General features: G+C 46.6%; 2 protein-coding genes across 5 annotated transcripts in view; one reads left to right on the top strand and one right to left on the bottom strand.

Moving 5' to 3' along the window:
* Positions 1 to 8003: 8003 nt before the first annotated feature.
* BBS10 (Bardet-Biedl syndrome 10) lies at positions 8004 to 12912 on the bottom strand. 4 transcript variants are annotated; one of them, XM_048507833.1, is made up of 2 exons: positions 12872 to 12912; positions 8004 to 10403 (listed from the first exon to the last, which is right to left on the bottom strand). In XM_048507833.1, the coding sequence occupies exon 2, from the start codon at positions 10400 to 10402 to the stop codon at positions 8384 to 8386; it is 2019 nt and encodes a 672-aa protein (XP_048363790.1). In that variant the 5' UTR covers position 10403; positions 12872 to 12912; the 3' UTR covers positions 8004 to 8383. The 4 variants fall into 4 exon arrangements, with proteins under 4 accessions (XP_048363790.1, XP_048363788.1, XP_048363789.1 ...); XM_048507831.1 differs by lacking the exon at positions 12872 to 12912 and adding an exon at positions 12600 to 12657; XM_048507832.1 differs by lacking the exon at positions 12872 to 12912 and adding an exon at positions 12638 to 12652.
* Positions 12872 to 19363, top strand: part of SQLE (squalene epoxidase) — a 27317-nt gene continuing 20825 nt past the window's right edge. The window contains exon 1 of the mRNA XM_048507834.1: positions 12872 to 14014. Within this exon, the coding sequence (XP_048363791.1) occupies positions 13724 to 14014 (291 nt within the window). The 5' untranslated portion in view covers positions 12872 to 13723. The remainder of the gene's footprint in view (positions 14015 to 19363) is intronic.

Below are 19363 nucleotides of genomic sequence, written 5' to 3'. Positions count from 1 at the left end.
AAAGGTAGGTAGATAGAGTCACTATGCTATCCTAATCTAGCTGGATGGGGATGGATGCGCGGAGCATCCATCCTCTCTCTAGGCATGGTAGGAAGAAGAATGGAGAAGGGGTTGAGGAAGAAGCCGGAAGGAAGGAAGTCCCTGAGAGTATCAGTCTAACATCAAAGGGATAGAACCAGCATGATAGAGTAAAGGTGTCAAATCCCTAGGTCCCTATCTAGCCACTAGCTCTCTAGTAAAAACCCCTCTGTAGGCTGAGGCAGGAAACAGCGTAACAGTGTAAAGTCCTTCACTTCCAACATGTCTAACCACTCTACCACATAGCTAAGAATCTGGCTGCTTCATACCATCTATTCGCTCCCTCAGAAGACATCCATGGCTTCTGATCTAGATCACTACTGAGTTGGAGTCCACAGAAATTTTCCATTAATAAGATTTTCATCATCCCCACATAGCAAACTTCAATAGCATTTCAATTGATGTTTGGGGCTCTAGAGGGAAAAGGGTGGTGCAGAAGTTTTCTCCACTGACTGAAACCACTTTCATCGGCAGAGGTTTACCAGGGAATCCAAGCAGAGGGTTGTGATCTAGTCAAAGGGAGATCCATCTTTGCCTGCCTCTCCCAGCGTACCTTGGCGTAATCTGGAACTTGCCCCACAATACTCCGACCGTTGTCTCCGGGGGATTTTATGAGTCACTGCCTTAAGATGTAAACAAATGGCAGGCAGGGCATCACCAGACCCTTTAATCATCTTGGGCTCCCTTTCATTTCACATATGTACTTTGTTGAACATCCTGCCCAAAGAAGAGCTCTGTGAAGCTCAAATGCTCGCAAAACACACAGCAAAGGACTGAGTCCTACTTAGGCTTTTCCTCAGTGCAAGGGTCCCCAGCGTGGTGGTGAAGGGCATGATGCCACCAGCCAAAACTTTTCTCTACACCTGCTAAGCATTTTTAGGAAGTGGGTGGGGCCAGGTAGGCCTTTTCGCTAGCAAGGCTTCTGATCGACTATTGGAGATTTGATTGCCTATACAGATTTTTTTAAAAACACTGCAGCTGCTGCCACCACAGTACAAGGATCTGCCCTACCCCTCTGGAATTAAGCGGCGGCTGCCTCCTGTGGTGCCATTTTGTTGCTGTGCTCACCACCCGGTATCAGAATTTCAAATTTGCCCGCAGGCTCAAAAAGGTCGGGGACCCCTGTCCTAACAGATCAACACAACTACCTATTCTTTTCCTCCAACAGTGAGGACAGAGCTCAGTGTTAGCCAGGAAGATTCTAGTTCAGGGGTAGGGAACCTGCGGCTCGAGAGCCTCATGCGGTTCTTCTGCCCTTGCACTGTGGCTCCATGAGCCGAGCCACTGGCCCCATCCTTGCCCGCCCTGCAGGCAGCAGGGCAGGCGCACCAACTGCCAACGCCGGCTGGGCTGCACCGCGGGCTTCCCCTCTCGCCCGCCCCGTTTGAGCGGGGCGGGTGCTTGCCCGGCGGCCGGCGAGGCCGAGCTGCTGGCCCCATTCTTGCCCGCCCTGCAGGTGTAACCTTTGCTTGTGGGTTCTGTGGGGCAGAACCTAGAATGAGTTTGCAACAACAATTTTTAAAAACAAAATGGTTTACTTTCTTAACACATAACATATAACACCAACATTTAACATCACATTTCAAGGTCCTGTTCAGGTTGCATTTTCAAGTCCTTATAATTACAGTCTACTGGTACTGCCAAGTCCAATTCTTCTTTGCAAGTGGGTTGGCTCCTGAAGACTCCAAGGGCCTGATGAACAGGCTTCAACATGATGAAAGTTTCCAGGAGAACTCTCACCCATTACAACCACAAAAAGAAACCCTGAAACAATAAACTCCAACATTTACAACATAGCAAAAAAAATAAACTACCTTCCCCGTAGTTCCCAACAATATGCAGTTTACCTTAACAAGGTGTTAAGGGCTTATAGAAATCAAGGTCCAAGTCTGGTAGCCTTGTCTCCTCCAACTACATGAGGTCTGCTGCCTCGTGCTGCTCTGAGTCTCCACCCCTTACTGGGTCAACCCATTCTGAGCATGGGGGGTTACACAGGCAGCAGGGCGGACGCATCCATGCGCTTCTCAGAATGAGTGGAGTAAAAGGTAAAAAACCCCAATATATACAGTGTTATCTTTATTTTAAATGTCAAAAATTATTTGCGGCTCCAAGTGTTTCTTTTCCCATGGAAAACGGGTCCAAATGGCTCTTTGAGTGTTAAAGGTTCCCTACCCCTGTTCTAGTTCAATTCATGTCAGCCATAAGCATACTAAATTAGGCAAACCATTCCGATCTACTGACTTTTAATCTCCTCTTTCCCCAAAGGAGTTTTGGTGGGATTTGCAGGTTTCTCCCTCCTGCTTTATCATCATAACAAGGAGGTTAGGCTGATGGCCAACAACTGGTCCACGCTCACCCAACAGGCTTCATGGTAGACAAGGGCAAGCCAGCTATTTAACTTACATGGGAATTTTCCGGTGGGCCACTGGTGGCCAGGAGCAAGCACATCCAAGCCCCAGCAACTCTGCCCAAGCCTCAGGGGTCACTGGGCACAGACCCCTCGTTGGTCACGGCAGCCAGAAGCAGCTCAAAAACCACCACCTCTTGCGCTGCTTTTGGTTGGGGGGAGGATGCAGTGGATGAGCGAATTGCCTACTGTCAGCCCCAAGGAGCTGAATGGCCCAGCAACGCCGGCTTATAGCCCAGCAGGCGCCATTATTTGGCTTGCTCGTAGGCCGTTTCCCCTTCCTTGACACTCTTGATGGCACAGAAGAAATGTGAAACTGTTACTGCTGCCCCGGTAACATAAAGTGATTTCTAGGAGTGATTTCAAGTGATTTCAGCTCGTGGCAGCAAGGCAAGGAGGAAAGGCGCAGGAGACCAGAGTTTCTTTATTGGGAGGTTCTTTATTGGCAAGTGATTTCTTGGCACAGCTCAGCAAAAAGGACCCCCACATGGCTGTGCATCAGCCCCTTTTATACATTACATCTTAAAAGGGACGAAGGCAAGAACTGGTCTCTTTGCTCTGATCCTTAGCCAGTGTAGTTCAGCGATAGGCTCAGGAAAATATTTTCCTATTTTCCTGGCGGTAACAAAACCAGGTTCTTCTCTGGCCAAATCCAGCCTTGGCTCTCAGCTTCAATCCCTTCCCTCAGCCTTATGAGGATAAGCCCGACTTCCCTGTAAGACCTGTTGACAGGGAAACTGAAATAATGTATGTCAAGTGAAATGTACCATACGAATGCCAAGTGTTATTACACAGATTTACCAGTTATCAGTTATCTGATCATAAAACCAGTTAAACGGCTTGTGTTTAAATCCCTAATATGCGAATTGCGTCAGCCAAGCAATTCCGCTTTTCATCTGGAAGCGATTAAAGATAAATTCGCCATCACTTTCACTGAATCCCCTCCCACCCAGGTTACACCTACAGCAGTAAGAGAGATCTCCCATCAACTCAAGAGCACCAAAACAGCCCAGCAGGTTTTTGGAGGTGTGCATGCAGCGCCCTCTACTGGCCGGCTCATATATTTCAAAAGTCCTGCTAAAACAAAAAGGAAATCTTGCAGTATCTTGAAAGACTTAACAGGATGATGGTAAAAAAAGCTTTTGTAGATCATCAGATGTGGCATGAAGTGCAACCAGAGGGCTGCCCTGGTGTATTCCAGCATCATGGAGAGAAACAATTGGAATCAATTTCAATTGGAATCGATCTCATTTTAATTCTTCTGACAGAGGAGGGTTGGTTTTTATACCTCTTTTCTCTGCCTTGAAAGAGTGTCACAGTGGCATACGACCACCTTCCTCTCCGCACAACAGACACCTGTGAGGGAGGTGGGGCTAAGAGAGTTCTGAGAGAACTGTGACTAGTCAGAGGTCATCCAAAGGGCTTCATGTAGAGGAGCAGGGAATCAAACCCAGTTCTCCAGATTAGAGTTCACCGTTCCTAACCACTACACCCCACTGCCTCTCCATGTGGCTTATTTTTCAGAGGTGGCTGCACATTTTGTTAGGGGTCCTTGATGCTCCCGCACATCGCAGTCCCTTGCGCCATTTCAGTTGTGGCTCAGTATCTCCCATCATAGACACTTGACTTCAAATATACTTCCCCCCTCTCCCATCACAGCAGCTTTGCTGGAAGGTCCAGGGTGTGATTTTCTTACAGCCACACTGATGATGGTGGATGCAGAAGAAACGCATGAAAGAATGATCACCACTCCTCCCTGTGACATCTTTCTGTCACCTCGCCCTTCAATTTTTCAGTGGTCTCCAGACTGATTGGGAAGGGTGCTACGAAAAGGTAGCCAAATGAGATTCTCTTATGCTCTGCTTCCTCTGCTGCCACTTCTGAGGAATGTGCGATCAACCCAGGTTCTCTGGTCAGTAATGAGCCCTCTCCTGGGGCGTGGCCCCGCCAGATGGTCAGCTATACTGACTGAACATCATCCCTGAGGGCTGCATGTTTCCAAGTTGCTTCAGATAACCTATCATGCCACCCAAATTATGTGAATCACCTACTGAAAAAGGCAGCTGAGTGTCTCACACTCCCATTCTACACCGTGTACCATTAGTACAACTTAGCTGATCTAGTGATGTCACGAAGTGGAGTGGTTCCTCATCTCTGTGAGCCAAAAATGTGGAGTTGGGATGGGGAAGCACAAAACAGCAGAGTAGTGGTACTAAACCTTGCGGAGAAAAGAGTAGGTGACCCAGGGCTGCTGTTTTCAGTGGCAGCCATGTGTGTGACTTCAGCTCCAGCAAGAAGCTGGAGAATCCCTCCCGTTGTCACATTCCGCTTTTCCTCTCATGACCCACAAGACTTGCCCCACCTCAGCGTTAGCAGCCACCTGTCCCATCAGCAGATGCACATCTTGGCTCGGCTGGCAGCAGATAACACGTAATTTGGTTCAGCCTGACAAAGCAGAAGCCGCTGCATGATTCAGCCCAACCCTGCTGTGCAACTCAGCCTGGCCTGCCAGCAGCAGCAGCAGCCACAGCAGAGAGGGCCCAGACCAAGCCAGCTCACAGCACCCACCACACAACTTGGTCTGGTGGAGGGAACTGCTGCACAATTCTGCAGACTCTTGCTGGGGGGAGGCTGCTGGGGTGTGGGGAGCTCAGGTACATTGGCCAGTGGGTGCAAAGGAAAGAAGAGGGCAAGAAAGAGGGAGAGGCTGTGGGGGCTTTCATGGAAGGGAAAGAGGAAGTAGTGGGGGACACAGAAATGAGATGTCCCCCAGAAGTTCATGCAGATCCATCACTTGAAAAGACCTAACATTAAACAAGGCTAGTCCTGAATCAGCATGGGGAGAAAATCACAGAAAAAGTCTTGGATGGGGCTGCAGATATCCAAATAGCTACTGCCGGGTATGTAAAGCTTATCTTTTTGTATGTATTCACATCACAGTGGTAGGAAGCTATCGGGACCAAACCCTTCCATTTGGGTTTTTCTGATCCTGTTAGCATAAGGATGAGACACTGGTAACAAAGATCCAGTTAGTTCACGCCATAGTGTTCCTTGTTACTATGGGGCTTTCCCCACTCACCTTCTGCTGCGCGCTGCTCACGCGCCCCCTCAGCGCGCGACATTCCTGGCGCGCTCTTGGGGTTCCCGAGAGCTCTGCGCGGGGTCATCAAAAGGTGCCTTTTCTTCAGCACCAGGAATGATGTGCGCTGAGGTGGTGCAAGAGCGGCAGCATCGGGGCGGCTGCGTGGTTGCCGCACTTGCAAGTGGGGAGTGCTGCTGGACCCCGCACTACTTTCCCGGAGTAGCGCGCAGCAGAAGGTAAGTGGGGAAAGCCCCCCTGTATGCGTGTGAAAGTTGGACAATGAAGAAAGCTGCCAGGAACAGATTCCTTTGAAATGTGGAGTTCGAAGAGAGCGTTAACCAACATGTTGATCCAAAATAATAATAAAGGTTTCCTATTGGTGATCTAAATTCAAGCCCAAAGACTGGAATCCTGCATAAGAAAAAGATAAATTAATATATTTCTGTGTTTAATTGTTCCACAGGCTGAAAGTCTGGTAGAATCAGCACGGCGCAAGGGATCTGCATATTGGACTAGATCTGGGAGACCCCGATTCAAATCCCGTCTGCCGTAGATGCTCCCTGGGCGACTTTGGACCAGCTGCTTTCTTTCAGCCTAACCCTCTTCAGGGGGTTGTTGTTATGAGGATAAAATGGAGGCAGACAGAGCAACACTGAAAGCTACTGTAGGCTGCCACAGGAGAAAAAAGTGAGGTACAGATATTTAAATAAATGTAGCACTGCCCATTTGATTACTTACATAAAGATTTTATTTTAGTCTTCTGTTTGGTCAGGCAGTCTTTCAGAAGCATTAATTAGAAATCAACCACAACTTGTAACAGCCTGCTGTATTAAAAGCAGCAAAATAGTGGTTACCAGGCATTTTGTTCAAGTGTGATAAGAGAGGAGAAATACTTCTTCACCCAGCTTGTTAAACTGTGAAATTTGCTGCCAGAGGATGAGGTAATAGGCCATAAGTACAGACTATTCTAAAAGGGGATTGCAGATTTCTGCAGCAGAGTTCTGTCAATCACTACTAACCTTGATGACTAAAGGGAACTTCCATAGTCAGAGGAAATAAACCCCTGAATAGCAGTGTCAGGAGGCAACAGCAGGAGTAGGCCTTCTGCACTGTTGCTGGACCTCCAGAGAACTGGCTGGCCGCTGTGAGACAGGCCGCTGGATGAGATGGACCACCAGTCTAACACGGCAGGCTTTCTTACGTTCGTAATAAAAAAATTCAACTGCCTGAGGGTTGTGGTTTAAGTATGTCCAGCAAAACTGGGCTTTGTGAGGGAAGTACAAACGAGAGTCCAGCTGTACTTATCCACCCAGTGAGAGAAGCCCCACTCCCTGAGAGTTCTGCTGGCGTACCTGTTTCAAATTCCCTTTCCCAGTCAGTAACATCAAAAACACCTGGGGTAGGAGATTAAGAGCAGGTGCATTCTAATCTGGAGGAACCGGGTTTGATTCCCAGCTCTGCCGCCTGAGCTGTGGAGGCTTATCTGGGGAATTCAGATTAGCCTGTGCACTCCCACACATGCCAGCTGGGTGACCTTGGGCTAGTCACAGCTTCTCGAAGCTCTCTCAGCCCCACCCACCTCACAGGGTGTTTGTTGTGAGGGGGGAAGGGCAAGGAGATTGTGAGCCCCTTTGAGTCTCCTACAGGAGAGAAAGGGGGGATATAAATCCAAACTCTTCTTCTTCTTTTTAGGGATAAACTAGATATGACAGCATCTACAGGCATCTAGTTATGACAGCATAGATGGCACGGCCATTTTAGAGTGCTTTGAAAATTACGCAAGGGCCCAGTTCTGAGATCTGTCCTGTGTCATTTTGCCCCTGAGATTTCTCTACTTGCAGATTTCTCTGCCAGTTGAGAAATCCGGTTCAGAATTTTTAACAGGCAGAGCCCCTCGTCCTACGGAGCTTCTGTCACAAGTAATGCAGAGCCAGGCTGCAGTCTAATGAACTGCTTAGCACCGCATTTAACAGCAAACTCATAACAAGGATCACGGCCCCTTTTTCTATCTGTCTACAAGAAACACTTTGCAAGATTCACAAAATTTTGCAGCTGCTTTTCTTTTTCTTCTGCTGTTAGGACCTACAATCTTAGGCAGAATTACTCTGGTCTAAGCCTGCCGCAGCCCCGACCTGGATAGGCCAATCTCAGCAGATCTCAGAAGCTAAACAGGGTCTGCTCTGGTTAGTACTTGGTTGGCAGACCACCAAGGAAAGCCAGGGTTGCTCTGCAGAGGCAGGCAATGACAAACCACCTCCAAAAGCCTCTTGCCTTGAAAACCCTACAAGGCTGTCAGAAGTCAGCTCAGAGTTACGGCACTATTCACCATCAAGAGCCAGGAGAGTGTAGTAATTAAGAGCGGTGGACTCTAATCTGGGGAACTGGATTGGATTCCCTGCTCCTCCACATGAGTGGTGGACTCTAATCTGGAACCAGGTTTGATTCCTCGCTTCTCCACATGAAGTCTACTGGAAGACCTTGGGCTAGTCACATTCACCTGCACAAGGTTATGTGTAGTGGAGAGAGGAAGAGAAGGAGTTTGTAAGCCATTTTGAGACTCCTTACGGTTGAGAAAAGTGGGGTATAAATCCAAATGAGGAAGAGGAACAGCAGAACTCTCAGTGGGGCTGTCCTCACTGGGTAAATATGTATAGCCGGGCTGTCATTTGAATATTGCCTGCCTGAACAGGTTTGCACTGGAATGTTCAAGCTGCTTGGGAGTACACTGGAATAGCTGCTTTCAGGACCAAGAAACATCCGCATATTCTCCGTAACATCTGACTTTAGCAACTACCAAGCGCACCTGCAGCCGGCTCTCACTGATCATCTTCCGAGTCACTTCCTACGGCCTTCTGAGGCAGTTGCTTAATGCTAACTATCAGGTCAATATTCAGAAGCCTTGCTGCACACTGAAGGACAGAAGCCATCAAGTGATACTTGCAGGACACCGATTCAAGGCTTTGTTGACTGGTCAGCAGGGGCTGCCGCTTATTTTTGAGGGCCCCAATAACTTCGAGATAGACTCGAGCAAAAGCATTTTTCCCCAATGTCTTGCAGAGGGTTTTTGGAATGCTTAGCAAAGCGTCAGCAATTAGGGAGCACAGAATGGACACACTGGTTGACTGGCACTGCTTCGCATAGCAAGACAGATAGTAATGCAGCAGGATCTCAAAGATTCCTCCTGCTGGCACAACGTCTCCGGCCTTGATCGAAAAACTGGTGTTACCTTGGATACAGCTTTTCTTGTTCCCTCCATCTTTAACTGAAACTCCACAATTGGGCCCTGTATAACTATCCTTATTGGCCTGTAGCTGCATTAATGCATGTCTGCAACTAGCGCTTTCCTCTACTGTAGCGTGAACACACTGATTTTCAGACAGCTCGTTTTCACACGCTCCTGTTTTGTCTGGATGATTATATTGCAGAGACAGCTTTTGTAAGTCAACTACTCCATTCTGACTTACACTCAGCACTGAGTACATAATATTATGTTCTAAATCTGCACAGGGCGGGGTGACGCATGAGGATTTGCATGCATCTGTCTGTGAACCTGCAAGCTGTTTGGCTCCTACTGGAGTAGGAACTACAGAACATTTTTCCATTTCAACCCCACAAGGTATCAATTGCTTGTCATTAGCCTGAATATTATCACTATCGGTGGGTCCTTCCATAAACTGATGCTGTTCAGCACAACCCCACTGACTGTTTAAACTGTTCTGACTTTCAGATTTTGGTTCATGACACTCAGTTAGATGAACTACCGTAAACATTTGCCGTAGCATTTTGAAGGCCCCGTAAAAAGCACAAGCATGCTGCTCAGTAACCCCACGGACAGGCCCACAGAGAATCACGCAGTGAGGATGAAAGGCATGAGTCCCTGTCAAATTGATGTGGATGCATCTCTTTCCACCAAGATGCAAAGGCTGGCAAAATTTTGCAAAGGCAGCTTCAGTGATTGCAGTGTGAATATTGTCCTGAGAAGGCCTAAAAGGTGAGATTCTTGTAATGCTGCAAATAAGAGAGATTTCCTCCTGCGACAGGCATTCTACAGTTGATATGCCACAACGCTGTGCACAATAATGAACCACTTCCTGTTGTTTTACACTGGATAGTAATACCTTGATATTATTGTGCTGCATGTGTCTTATTATAGTTTCTGTTCTTTTTGCAATCCAGAGTTCAGATGCTTGATACTGAGGTTCACCAGTTATAACTGTTTCTACACTTAAGTCAGAAAGAGCTGCATGGATCGGTTCTGTCACGATCAGAATTCTTTTCTCACCCTCTGAGGGACAATACACAGCAAAATCTCTTTGAAGAACGAGCCCTTCTAGGATCCTTGAGCATGAAACTGGAAGACCCATCACAGCGATATGCAACTCGGCAAAACATTCATCCACAAAATGCAGTACTTCGGTTGTATTTTTACCAGCAGTGGCTTTGTAATAGAAATCACAGCTCAACTGGGAAAGAAACTTTTGCCAATTGTTGCCTACTTTCCCGCAAAAATAAGCTTCTAATACTGACTCCACTGTGCTTCTGTTTATGTCCACGTCGTCAGCAGAAAAGACAGACGTAAAATGTCTTCCTAGGTCCTGCGTCATTATGAAGTCCAAGATGTGGGTTTGGAAAGTCACAAGAAACCGGGAGACTTGGTTCAACCCATAACATTTTCCCTTCTGTTTCTCTCTTCCGTGAACGTGCTCACAAAACACAGAACTGTCTCTTTCGATAAGTGTTTCAAGTCCTTGGAGTAAAGCGGAGAGCAGGATGATGAATGTTTTAGCTCCATCTCCAATCAGGTTGCAGTGTGTGGAAATACATGCTATCATCATTCTGTTCAAAACAAGAACACACACATTTCAATATTGATTCCTCTCAGTTATATGTACTAGAAAGATATCCTTCTATATTTACATTAGAGAGTCTTCATGGTATGATAGTTAAGGTGTTGGACTAGGACCTAGTAACCCATGCTTCAATCCCCACTCATGACATGGAAGCTTGCTGAGTGACCTTGGGCCAGTGAAATACTCTCAGCCTTGACCCTGGCAAGCATTTGGATGCAAGACCCTCAAGGAATACCTGGGTCACGATGCAGAGCAAACCACATCCAAACTTCTTTTGCCTGTAGGGTTGCCATCAGTCAGCAGTGACATGATAGAGAAAAAAATATTTACATTGTTATATTAAGATCATTGGGAATAATCTAGCTGCGACTGGAGTTCAACAAGCTCCCAGTTAACAGATGGTTCTATTAGCACACCACAGGCTGCATCTTAGAAAATGCTTCTGTTAAGTGCAGGTATCCCCATGTTGTAACAGTATCATATTTCTGGGATTATAGCAAAACTATCAAATTGCCCACAATCCCATATTTCTGGGATTATGCCACGACTATCAAATTGTGGCAGCTACGGAGAAGGCACCCGAACAGATACTCTAGTTCTACAAAGAGTGTTTCCACCTGAGCGCTTCATAGGCAGAGCTCTCTGTGCTTCGCTTGTGTGACGTGACCCTAAGACCCACTATAATACATCACAAATACTGCTTTCCTGGGGATAAACTCCATTACGTAGACCAATGTAAAATTTGAAGTAAGGCCCACTTAGGACAGTTCTGTACAATGTTTAATTGGCACAACAGACTATGGAAGTTTGGTAAGCTTACCTTTCAGTTCTACTCTAATGTTGTCTTTAGGGCTGCAGCTTGGAGAAGGCAACAAATGCCTTGCAAACTTAACCTCAAGTCCAAATTGCTCATCTCAGGACTTTAGAGGGGAGAGATGGACAGTTTTCTCAGGGAAGAACATTATTATTGCTGGATTTTTTTTGAAAAAAAACCCCCATACCTGCTGCCCACAAATTGATTGTTATTTTTCAATCGCGCCTCGAGAACTCTGCGGATTATGAGGTGGCTGGCAAGTAAATGATGGAAATAGTCTGTCCACAATCTCTCCAGCAATATTGCCTCTCAAGATGAGAAATTCTGTTCAGCACTCATGGCTAAGAACCAGTGACTGACTGGACCTCTCCCCCAATTCTGTATAGTTCTTGTTTAAAAGCCATTTAAGGCCTAATGTGAATTCTGGACATACAGCAAACTGAAGTGAAATGGTAGAGTGAGCTACACCACTACACTGCAGCCAGGACACTGCACTTTAAACAGTCCACTGTATTAAAAACTCAATGCAAACAGACAACTAACAGAGCAGGCAGAATACTCGTTTTCTTCCTGAAGCGCTAGTTTTCCCTTTGTGGGGATTTTTAAAAACATAGAGTCTCGTTTAAAACCAGTGGCCGGGAGTTCCGCAAACTAAGCCGCGAGCTGCATTCGAACAGGGCGGGTCGAAAGCCTCCTCCCCCATTCGAGAGGCTTACCTGGCTGTGGGCGAGGCCACGTTCAGGGTCTCCAGTACCCTCTGCCCGTCTCGCGAGAGCAGCGCTTCCCCCGTGGGGCGCGTGAGCAGGGCCTGACCGCCGCGGGGCCCCAGAGAGCCGCGGACGACACCGGCCAGAGCCTCGGCCTCCTGCGCCAACCGACGCAGCTCCACACGCGTCGTGGTCGCCATGGAAACCCCGATTCAAAGCCCAGCCAGGCCCGGGCAACGCCTTTCCCCGCCCCCTTGACCGCGAGCCCTAAATTCTCCCAGGCTGTGATTGGCGGAGCGTGAACCGACCGGGCGGTGATTGGCGGAGCGCCCCTTTAATCTTCTTCCTCGCCCTTTCGGGCTGTTTCCTCAGACTTTTTCTTTTCTTAGTGAGAATCAGTTTTAAAAGTTGGCGCCAGCCCTGCAAGACCTTCTCAACCACCAGTCAGTTGCACTTTGCATATGCTCGGGCGCCCTGCGCTCAAAATCTGTCTCTACAGCGTCGCCACGTCCGCCTCGCCGTCTCACAGTTCACCAAACGGCATTTCTCCCTCACTGCGCATCGGCATTTCATGCGCCTGCGCACTAAGTGAGGCGAAGCCTTCCCCGACATTCAAAAGTCTCCCCTTCCCTGGCTTAGCCAAAAAAACCTCGCTCCCTACCTCCCCGCCCGGCGATTCCATAGCAACGCCGGACGCACCATTCTGTTACCGAATCTCTCGTGCCTTACGTCACATCGCACTAGTGGCCCGCGGGATGCAAAACCCCGCCCTCTTTGCCTCCCCATTGGTTAAACGCCATAAGACCATCTCGGCATAGCGGCACGGATTGGCTGGGACGGACTGGGCCGCTGAGCGCGCGGAGACGGAGAAGGGGCGGGCTGTTATTAGCATACGCCCCGCCCACCTGCTTTGGGCCCGCCCGCTCTGCTCACCTGGTTTAGCCTCGCTGTGTGGCTGAGAGCATCCTCCATCGTTGGGTTCTTCTCCTCAGTGGAGGGAGGTGGGACTTGACCCGGTCTTGTGAGGAGATGCCCGGGGATGGGGAGTTGTCACCCTGAAGGGTTGGGAGGAGGAGGAAGAAGAGGGAGAATAATAATTACCAGCCCAAATATTTGCCTCTGAAAAAGGCTGGGGAGCATCTACCTGGTTCCTTCAAACCAGAAGAAAACTGAGGTAGAAAATCCAATCTGAGCTGCGCTTTTATCCCTAGAAGGACATCCTTTGCCTCAAGTTAGTACAACTTTTGTAGTTTGTAATTTTTTAAAATAATTTTCAGTCATCTCTGAGGCTCTTAAACTGTGAAGAAGCTGAGCCACAATTTTGATTTTTGATATTTTTTTTAAAGGGAGGAGAGACTTTTTAAGTTTTATTTTTGGCTGCTGAACTTGAAAGGGATAGGTGCAAAGCAAAAGGCAGAGCTAGGGGAAATTAAAAATGCTCTTTTCCAGGGTATATAAATTCACCTGGATTTTATTAGGTGGGAGAGAGAAATCCTGAAGGTGAATATCACTTCTCCCCGCCCCCCCTTCCTTGGTAACTATTTTTGTATATCTAACAGGAGAAACTGAAGGCTAAATTTGCTAGCCGTTTGGACAGCATTTTTTGCTTCCTAGGAAAATTTTGAAATATTTCCTTTCCCTGAGTTTTCTAAAATGCGGATGTTTGTAAATTCCTAGCTGTGTTCACAGTTTGTACAGAAAACATTTTCCCCCAGGAGACTTTATTCAGGAACGAGCTCGGAAAGGAACCCACCACTGGACTGAAACTGCACGCCTCCCCTCCCAATGACAATGTGGACTTTTTTAGGCATTGCTTCCTTTGTCTATGTCTATAAGAAATGTGGAGACTTGATGAGTTACGCCAACAAGGAGCTGCTGATCTCCATGCTGGTCTTCTTTTCTCTTGGGTTGCTGCTTTCCTATCGATATCGGTCGAGGGGACTCAAAGAACAGAAGCGCAAGAAGCCCTGGTGGGGGCTATTCGGTAACTTTCTAGCCACTGTTCCCTTTGTTGGATTTTTCTGGACCAAATCTCACATGCAACCTCAAGAAGACCTGCAAGCTGGATACCGGAAGGTAGGTTGGAAAAGAGCCAAATTTGTTTACTTGCTTTATTTATACTTGCTTTCCTCCCCCAAGGTACTCAAGGCACCTGACATCATCCTCATTAGCTCCATTTTATCCTCATTACAATCTTGTGAGGTTGGTTAGGCTGAGAGAGACTAACTGGCCAAAGGTCAAGAGAGAGACTAACTGGCCAAAGCTTCTAGGGCAGAGGGGGGATTCGAACCCAAGTCTTCCAGATCCTAGTCTGACACTAACCACTACAGCATACTGGCTGGCTGTTTCTATTCTGTTCTTTTATTGTTGTATTAAAATGTTGCTTCCTTCTTTGGGGTTTAAAGAAGAAATATTCGTGATGTGAGGGGAATGTACCCTCTACTTTGGGAAAACCTTGTTGCTGATTTGTGTTTCTCGAACGCCCCTGTGCATTTTGGAGAGCAGTCTGTTTCCCTAAATTGGGGAAAGGGAGCTGGATTTTTAATATCAGGAAAATTCAAGGTATCTTCTCCTCATTCATAATCGCTAGAGCTAACCATTCCTAGTTGTGTAATGTGGTAACAAATAATTGAAGAAAGATGCAGAAGAAAGAAAGAAGAAATGCATGAAGAAAGAAAGAAGATGTCGTTCAGACATTGTGGGATATTTGTCCTACATAGAGGAGGCACAGTTGCCAGAAATAAATGCCCTTGTTTAAAAGGAAGACTTGAATATCTGGATTATTTCTGTTTGCACTGTGCTAACCAAAAGAAGATTAAGCACAAAAATATTAAGAGTGACATAAGATATGCCTTTAAATTTGTGTGTAAACTTTGCAATTTTTAATCATAGAATCGTAGAGTTGGAAGAGATCCCGAGGGCCATCAAGACCAACCCCCTGCCATGCAGGAACACACAATCAAAGCACTCCCGACATATGTTCATCCAGCCTTTCTTTAAAAACCTTCAAAGAAGGAGCCTCCACCACTCTCCAAAGCAGTGAATTCCACTGTCGAACAGCCCTGAAAGTCAGAAAGTTCTTCTTAATGTTTAGATGGAATCTCTTTTCCTGTACCTTGAATCCATTATTCTGTGTCCTAGTCTCTGAGGCCGTGGAAAACAAGCTTGCTCCCTCTTCGACATGGCATCCCTTCAAATATTTAAACATAGCTATCATGTCCCCCTCTTAATCTTTGATTCTCTAGACTAAACATTCCCAGCTCCTTGAGCCTGTCTTCGTAAGGCATGGACTCCAGAACTTTTACCATTTTAGTTGCCCTCCTCTAGACACGTTCCAGCTTGTCAATACTCTCTCCTCTCCTAGTCCATTTGGTCCCCCTCTTTTATATTATGATTTTGTATATATTATGTTAATCAACATAAACTTGTGTTCTGTTCTTTAGCAGTATCCCCCTAAATCCTACTTTTGGTCTTGATTCTCAATAGAGAATTCTCAAGACAAGGTTTCTTGATGATAAGGAATAAAAATAAACTAACCCCAAATGCCCAAGGCAAAAACTTGGCACCACCAAAAGTTCAAGTCTGCTGTCGTTGACCTGGCATATATCCAACACTTTGCAACCTTCAATTTTTGCCCTCTTTCTGGTTTGAGTGCAAGAGATAATTAAAATGGAAGATTTCTCTACTTCCTCTATGACCCATAGGTGAGAGCTGGCTGTTTGGACATTTAGTGATCCTGCCACTCCATGTTTTGAGTGTGAAAGGCTGGGATTCCTGTCTAAACTCTTAAGGTCGTTTTGCTCATGGTTTCTTAGCAAAGTTCTCATGCTCATTAAGCTAGCACATTGTTGTTTTAGTTATTTCCTTGGAAAATGCTTGTCATTTAGAGTGGCTGGCTGATCTTGGATTGCAGGGATTATTGGAGTGGTGGCACAAGGCTGTTCCCAGACACCCTGCACTGCATTTCAAGGCTCTTCCTGACTGGCATTTGCTGAATTTGGTCTGTACAAATCAGTGCGCCTCCCAACCACAAAGTCCTGAACTTGACAGCCTGATTTTTAAGGGAAAGGAATAGTAGATGTATGCATCAGATCTGTGTGGTCAATATTCCAGACTCAATCTCAAAACCACTTGTTTTGGACAAGTCTAATGTGGTAGAGAAGGGAATAGACCTCCCCATGCCAAAAACATTGAAGAGCCCCTTCCAATTGCAACAGGCAATAGTACCCTAGATGACCAATAGTCTGACTCGGAAGGTGAGGGCGGGGGGCTTATAGATGCAGGCACATCTTATAGTTTTTGAGCTTTGTTGGTGGGTTAGAATTATAGAATTGGAAGAGACCCCCAAGGGCCATCAAGTCCAACCCCTGGCCATGCAGGAAAACACAATCAAAGAACTCCTGACATATGTTCATCCAACCTCTGTTTAAAAACCTCCAAAGGAGGAGACTTCACCACTATCTGAGGCAGCAAATTCCACTGTCGAACAGCCCTGACGGTCAGAAAGTTCTTTTTAATGTTTAGGTGGAATCTCTTTTCCTGCACCTTGAATCCATGACTCTCTGAGGCTGCAGAAAACAAGCTTGCTCCCTCTTCGACATGGCATCCCTTCAAATATTTAAACATAGCTATCATGTCCCCCTTAACCTTCCCTTCTACAGACTTCGCTTCTCCAGTGTTGTCAAGCTTTAGCCCGGTGTATGAATCCACCAAACAGGAGTTGAGGCACCACAGCATTCCTTCTGCTGTCTTGATGTCTCTCCTTTTCCCCTCCCTTCAGTAAGGAATAAACTCCAAATTGGACCAACTGTGGATCGGAGAGGTGAACAGCCCAGGAGAGTTTAATACAAAATGTTCATTCTCTGATGCAGCATTGTAGCAGGTCCGCCCATCTGACCATTTTATCTGTTCGTATCAGGCTGGCACTTTATACAGAATACATATTTTCTCTCCTCCACCCCTTTTTAAAACTTCCAACCTGATGAACAGTTCTGGAGAGCTCAAAAGCTTACTTGCAGTTTTTGTGGTGTTATTTTAAAAAATGTGTTAGATTTCATAAGAACATAAGAACATAAGAACAAGCCAGCTGGATCAGACCAAAGTCCATCTAGTCCAGCTCTCTGCTACTCGCAGTGGCCCACCAGGTGCCTTTGGGAGCTCACATGTAGGATGTGAACGCAATGGCCTTCTGCGGCTGTTGCTCCCGATCACCTGGTCTGTTAAGGCATTTGCAATCTCAGATCAAAGAGGATCAAGATTGGTAGCCATAAATTGACTTCTCCTCCACAAATCTGTCCAAGCCCCTTTGAAAGCTATCCAGGTTAGTGGCCATCACCACCTCCTGTGGCAGCATATTCCAAACACCAATCACACGTTGCGTGAAGAAGTGTTTCCTTTTATTAGTCCTAATTCTTCCCCCCAGCATTTTCAATGAATGCCCCCTGGTTCTAGTATTGTGAGAAAGAGAGAAAAATTTCTCTCTGTCAACATTTTCTACCCCATGCATAATTTTTTAGACTTCAATCATATCCCCCCTCAGCCGCCTCCTCTCCAAACTAAAGAGTCCCAAACGCTGCAGCCTCTCCTCATAGGGAAGGTGCTCCAGTCCCTCAATCATCCTTGTTGCCCTTCTCTGCACTTTTTCTATCTCCTCAATATCCTTTTTGAGATGCGGCGACCAGAACTGGACACAGTACTCCAAGTGCGGTCGCACCACTGCTTCATTTCTGTATTGTGCTTCAGACCAACATAGTTACCTTTTTGTGTGTGTGTGCTGCCAAGTCACAACTGGCTTAGGGTGGCCCTGTAGAGTTTTCAGGGCAAGAGGAGGAGGAGGAGATTTGCCCTTGCCTTCTCTGAGTAACAATCCTGGAATTCCTTGGTGTTCCCATCCAAATCCTAGCCAGGGCTGATCCTGTTTAGCTTCTGACACCTGATGAGATCAGACTGGGACTATCCACATTAGCTTCTGTTTAGCTTCTGACACCTGATGAGATCAGACTGGGACTATCCACATCAGGCATAACTATCAAAAATTCAGTAACGTAAATAGTTGAATGCTATGCTGATCGGTTGCACAATCCAAAACCCATGTGATGCCTCTTACTCCAACCAACCAGAATATCTCATCACATTGTGTGGTCTTTTGTGTTCTTCAGAGTGGCATCCTATGCAGCTGATAATGGGTTTGTGACCTGCTGGTATCAGGTCTTTATTTGACACCAGCTAGTGACACTTGTGCTCACTGAAGTCACCTGTGCAGGTTGCAGACAGCTTCTTGTGCTGCTTCTGAGATCTCCTGGTGTCCTCTAATTAAACTCTGTTTCCTGCAATCCTGTTGAACTTGCTTACTCTGAGTTCTATGGATCTCTTAACACCTTAAACGTAACACCTTGTACGTCCGAGATATTTCTGTCTCCAGCCTTCCCCAGACACCTGAACTAAGAGGACTACTAACTAAAAGGGACTACTAACTAATAAGAGATGCTGCAGTTCTCTTGCCTATAGGGGGCTTCTTAAAGGGACAGGGCCTAACTAAGGTTCCCTCCCACAGAACACTGTACAAAAGGCAACTAGCCCTATTCTCTCTAAGGGTACCACTGAGGCTTAAATAGGGAAAATGGCGAGGGAGTCTTTGGTCAACTTGTTACTGGCAATGTGTCATTTATTCCATTTTCCTTTATGTAGCAAGCCTTTTCTCTGTATATAATACCTTGCACGCTTCGTTGCTCTTAACCTGTGCTTTGTGGTATAGCTACAAGCGCTGGTGATGCTAGGCCACAGGTTCAGACTCTTTACACTTGTCTCGATTTGGCTGATAAGCCTCTATGCGGTTTGCCTATAGTTTCCTACACAAGCAAGCTCAAAACTTTTGTTAACTCTTAATCGTACTTAAGAACAACCCCTCCCTTCAGCTTTACTAGTATAGCCTGCAATAAGAAGTCTATAAACTCCAAAGCAGTGATTCCTGATGCTGCAACCCTTTAATACAGTTCCTCATGTTGTGGTGACCCCCAACCCTAACATTTATCCATTTTACAGATGGAGAACACTGATCCAGAGAGTCTTAGGCGACCCCTGTGAAAGGGTCGTTGGACCCCCAAAGGGGTCCAGACCCCCAGGTTGAGAACCACTGATCTATAGGATTATGATACTGGCATCCTGAAAAGCAACATAAATTTATGGGTCACAGTCTGATGTGAGTAGGTTCACTGTGCCACCTCATTTGCTGCGTGTTTAAATCAGGCCATTGTTGCGAAGTAGGCTGTTCAGTTTTGAAATCCTTGCTGGGGACAAAACCACTGGCATGGAAGATAGGCAGATGGAATTTTGACGGAACTGTTACTCCTCCCACTATTGCAGCTGCTGACTCTTCCTTGAAAGTGTAAAAACTGAAAGACCGTAGGAGTTCCAGAATCACTGGTG

Source organism: Sphaerodactylus townsendi, linkage group LG09 (genome assembly GCF_021028975.2).
Source record: "Sphaerodactylus townsendi isolate TG3544 linkage group LG09, MPM_Stown_v2.3, whole genome shotgun sequence".
NCBI classification, from domain to species: Eukaryota; Metazoa; Chordata; class Lepidosauria; order Squamata; family Sphaerodactylidae; genus Sphaerodactylus; species Sphaerodactylus townsendi.
Note: the sequence above shows the minus strand (reverse complement) of the source record. Positions and strands in the feature narration are given on the sequence as shown.

What these genes read in the sequence shown, in the direction of transcription:
- BBS10 (XM_048507830.1), bottom strand. Translation starts at nt 12,138, where the DNA reads ATGGCGACCACGACGCGTGTGGAGCTGCGTCGGTTGGCGCAGGAGGCC. An exon ending in GTGGCCTCGCCCACAGCCAG is followed by an intron (nt 10,404 to 11,947) that starts GTAAGCCTCTCG and finishes TGTTTTGAACAG; the next exon opens with AATGATGATAGCATGTATTT.